General features: G+C 45.3%; 1 protein-coding gene across 1 annotated transcript in view; it reads left to right on the forward strand.

Moving 5' to 3' along the window:
* Window positions 1–5,000, forward strand: part of plcl1 (phospholipase C like 1) — a gene marked incomplete at both ends in the record, with an annotated part of 79,451 nt that overhangs the window by 65,869 nt on the left and 8,582 nt on the right. The window contains 2 exons of the mRNA XM_084452049.1: window positions 320–682; window positions 4,958–5,000. The exon at window positions 4,958–5,000 is cut by the window's right edge and continues 158 nt beyond it. Of these exons, the coding sequence (XP_084308175.1) occupies window positions 320–682; window positions 4,958–5,000 (406 nt within the window). The remainder of the gene's footprint in view (window positions 1–319; window positions 683–4,957) is intronic.

Below are 5,000 nucleotides of genomic sequence, written 5' to 3' on the forward strand. Positions count from 1 at the left end.
TTTGAAATGGAAATCAATTGGCCAGAAGATCCATGGACCTTTTTGTCTAACAAGCTTTCTTACTCAACTAATAGATCTATAGGCCTATAGAATCTTGGTCGGACAAGAGTAGCTGACTAAGCAATCACATTGAATCCTACAATCACATTCTGGGCTTTAAAATGTTGTGTTCTAATTTAACTATACAATAGCCGAACGTCCTTCATCGTTATCAAAACGAGATGTTTGAAGTGTTGAAACGTTTCCGTGTAACCCAGGCCTTGGTCAGAACCTCGTGTGCTCACAGTGACGTTGGTCGATGATGTCCTCTCCTCCGCAGGTCAACATGCCGGAGCTGGCGCTGCTGCGCTTCGTGGTGCTGGACGACGACTACATCGGAGACGACTTCATCGGCCAGTACAGCGTGGCGTTCGACTGCCTCCAGCCGGGCTACCGCAACGTGCCCCTGCTGGGCCTGGCGGGAGACCCCTTGCCTCACGCCAGCCTGTTCGTCCACGTGGCAGTGACCAACCGGAGAGGCGGGGGGAAGGCCCAGAGGCGGGGCCTGTCGGTCCGGAGGGGGGGGCGCCGAGGGAGAGAGTACGTGACTCTGAGGAACACGGGGCTCAAAGCCCTGGATGACGCCTTCCGGCCCGCCAGCGCCCCCCTGAGGGAGGTCTCCGACCTGCGGGAGGACGCACAGGTGAGGGGGTACAGGTGGGGGGGTGAGGGTATGTGTGGGGGGGTACAGGTGAGGGGTTAGGAGGTAGGGGGTAGGACAGCGAACGCACAGCTGAGATAGAGAACAAGGGAAGAGGGGTTTCAAGATTCAAGATTCCTTCATTTGTCTCATGTAATGTACGGTGTACAGTCTCACTGAAATGTTGCTGCCGGCCTCAAGATTATGCTCAATACAGATAAATACAATATTTAATTTACAAGTTACAAATTTACAAATTACACAATAAGTACTATTTATTTACAGTGGGCGTGTTAAGTAGCTGAGCAGCTCAGTTGCGCTCAGTGAGAAGAATTCACTTAACGGGTTGCTCAGTTACGCTCAGACTGATCTGCTCCGAGCACAAGTGAGCAGTTTTGAACTACGATCAGTCTGAGCCAAACCACGTTAGTCATCATCATCACCTGAGCCCAAAAAAACAAGGTTGGATGCCGAAAGGATGCTCGTACACATGATGACAACAGGTGAAAAGTTCTCGTCTCCTAGCAACTCAGCGCTCAGTTGGAACAGAACGTTAAGTGGTTTTGAAAATCGCTCAGCGCTCACATTGAGCATTATAATGCAAGCGCTCAGCTACTTTACGTGCCCTGTATAAAGATAAGGTAAGATAATATAGATATCTGTCTGGATGGATTATGTACTGTACAGTACATGCTATATATGGATATATATAAATACATAAATAACCAGGGTTGTGAGGGGCATAGGTGTGTTATGTACATGCTATAGCTATACTTAATAATCATGTGTGTGTGTGTGTGTGTGTGGGGGGGGGTGTATTGACATCTTGTATTGCACATGGTTATGTTATGTACTCTACTGATATTCTGATCTGAGGGAGTGGGAGGCTGGAGTCTACTCTCACATCCTGGCCAAACACATGTTTTTGAGTGCTTTGGGCTGCTGGGTTATTTTTATCTGTGGTGGAAATAGGGCTTGTTCTCACGATGACGTGGTAGCAGCGTGATTTGGGACTAGATTGCATGGCTCTGCTGAAACCAGACACTACCTGTGACTTCTCTGTGAGGAGAGGCAGTGGGAGGGAGGGAGGAGGCAGGAGGAGATGGAGAGAGAAAGAGATGAGGATGAGGATGAGGATTAACCAGAATCCATATCAGCGTAGGGAGAGAAAACATAGACTCGGTCAAAACACTGACCGGCTTATCACCAGGTACACACTACAGTATCTCACGTAGTCTCTAGCTCTCACGAACACACGCACGCACACGCACACGGACAAGCACGCACGCACGCACACACACACACACACACACACACACACACACACACACACACACAAACTCAATCTTCCTCTTTCAGTCTTTGTATCATTTCTTGTTGACATTCTCTCTCTCTCTCTCTCTCTCTCTCTCTCTCTCTCCCTCTCTCTCTCTCTCTCTCTCCCTTTCTCTTTCTGTCTTTGCCGTGTGTCCAGCTGTGTTCTCATCTGCCAGTCGGTTATTATTCAAAGCCAAATTCAAAGTCAGTTTTATTTTTCACATACTACATCATACAAGTACGAGTAGTGAAATTTTCTTTTGTTACCACCTAGATTGTGCACACATTACGCAATATAGAGGATTTTCTTAAGTATAAAGGGAAACAGTGGATATATATATATATATATATATATATATATATACACCAACAATGCATATATATACAGTAAGTACTCATACCCCTTCACTTTTTCCACATTTTATGTTACAACTGTATTCCAAAATTGATTAAATTCTCTTTTTCCCCCCTCAAATCTACACCCAATACCCCATAATGACAAAGTGGAAAAAAAAGAATTGTTTGCAAATGTATTAAAAATAAAACAAAAAATATCACGCGTACATAGATATCCATTCCCTTTGCTATGACACTCAAAATTGAGCTCAGGTGCATCCTGTTTCCACTCGTCATCCTTGTCTCAACCACTTGATTGGTTGAGACAAGCTGTGGTAAATTACCAGCTGTGGTAAATTCAATTGATTGGACATGATTTGGAAAGGCACACACCTGTCTATATAAGGTCTCACAGTTCACAGTGAATGTCAGAGCAGAAACCAAGCCATGAAGTCGAGGGAATTGTCTGTAGACCTCTGAGACAGGATTATATCGAGGCACAGATCTGGGGAAGGGTACAAAAAAAATCTGCAGCATTTAAGGTCCTGAAGAGCACAGTGGTCTTGTGGAAGACAGTGAAAGTGTGGAACCACCAGGACTCTTCCTAGAGCTGCCTGGCCAAACTGAGTAATGGAGGGAGAAGCTCATCACCGGGCCGATACCATCCCTACTCTGAAGTATGGTGGTGGCACCATCATGCTGTGGGGATGTTTTTCATTGGCGGGAACTGGATAGAGGGAAAGATGAACGAGAAAAGTACAGAGATCCTTGATGAAAACCTGGAATATAAAATATGACCAAATCTGAACCCAACTTCCTCCCGTAATTTCAAACGAGAGTGCTTACTTGGCTGAATCATTGAAAGGCATGTTATCTGCACATTTCAGGTCTTTCAGTAGCTAAATTAGCCGGGTACAGTAAACGTTCGCCTCTGAGAACACGATGACTGAGGAGACATCCCCTGATGTGCTGAATGGCAACTTTAGTTCGAAAAAGCTTCCAGATTGAAGTTTAGATAAAAGTTGTGTGCACATATTGCAGTCTTTCCACCGAAACAAGTTGAGTAAAAACCAGGCCAGGCTCTGCCTGGCTTATGGCCGTGCATACAGCTGTTGTTTTGATACTGTAGTTCTAACCACTTAATCATGTATTTATTTATTCTAACATAACACATGTCTAATTGTTTTATCTCCCCCCCAAATTCAAGTAGTAAATACTAGTCATTTAAACTTGTTTTGAAAAAAATCGATTGACAGCACTAATTAATTCATTCTCTAGTCTTATTGTCTGATTATGTATATTCACAGTACACGATGTAGATACAGTATGTATATTCTATCTAGTATACAGTCAAGTTGTGAAGTCTGCACACCTCTTTCATCTTCATGTTTTATTATGTTACAGACTTATTCTACAATAGATTGAGTTCATTTTTTGCCTCAAACATCTACACACAATAGCCAATAATGACGAAGTGAAAACAGGTTTAGAAAATTTGCAATTTTATTTTACTGACAAAAATGTATTATTTTAGGGGTTACATATCTGTACACACCCTTAGCCTAATACTTGATGGATGCACCTTTGGCAGCGATTACAGCTTCAAGGCATCTTGGGAAAGAAGCTAAGCGCTGGCACACTTGTTTCTGGAGGTGTTTGCCCATTCCTCTTGGCATATCCTTCGAGCTCCGTCAGGTTGGATGGGGAGCGTCGCTACACAGCCATTTACAGCTCTTTGTATTCAGGTCTGGGCTCTGGCTGGGCCACTCAAGAACATTCACAGACTTTCTCTGAAGCCACTCCTTTGTTCTCTTGGCTGTGTGCTTTGGCTTGTCATGTTGGAAGGTAAACCTTCACCCCATATGAGGTCCAGAGCGCTCTGGAACAGGTTTTCATTAAGGATCTCGGTGTACTTGGCTGCATTCATCTTTCCCTCTCGGGACTAGTCGCCCCGTTCCCACTGCTGAAAAACATCTCCACATCATGATGCTGCCACCGCCATGCTTCACTGTTGCTTCACTGTAGGGATGGTATTAGCCCGGTGATGATACCGCCATGCTTCACTGTAGGGATGGTATTAGCCCGGTGATGAGCGGTGCCTGGTTTCCTCCAGGCCAAAAAGCTGGTTTAATCAGACCAGAACCGTCATCCCCACCTGCTCAGTTTGGCTGTATCCTGTTAATGTCTGTCCCCCACCCATCCACTCACACACACACACACACACACACACACGCAAACCCAGGTACACACACACAAAGACACACACACACACACACACACACACACACACATTCCATTCCTCAGTGGGATATGGGATTTGCTAGTCACCAGTGTGTGAATACTGGACCAGTTGTGTTTCTGCCAGGTGGATAATGACCAGTGTTAGCACTCTGTTAGTCAGGAAAGGCCTGTGAATCTGAGTAGCATGGAGCCAGAGCGTGTTTAGGCCAAGTACATACCTGTCTTCTAGCATGTGTGGCAGACTTATCCTAAGTAAACATGTCACCCCTGAATTAAATGAATGACTGATTTCTCTCTCTCTCTCTCTTTTTTATCTCTCTCTGTCTCCCTCTCTTCCTCCTCCCATTCTCTCTCTCTCTCTCCCTCCCTCCCTTCCTATTCCAGAGTGCCACTGTCGGCTTCAAGGAGCAGTGTGGGCTCCCCCCGG

This window comes from Borostomias antarcticus, assembly GCF_949987555.1.
Source record: "Borostomias antarcticus genome assembly, chromosome: 17".
Taxonomy (NCBI): domain Eukaryota; kingdom Metazoa; phylum Chordata; class Actinopteri; order Stomiiformes; family Stomiidae; genus Borostomias; species Borostomias antarcticus.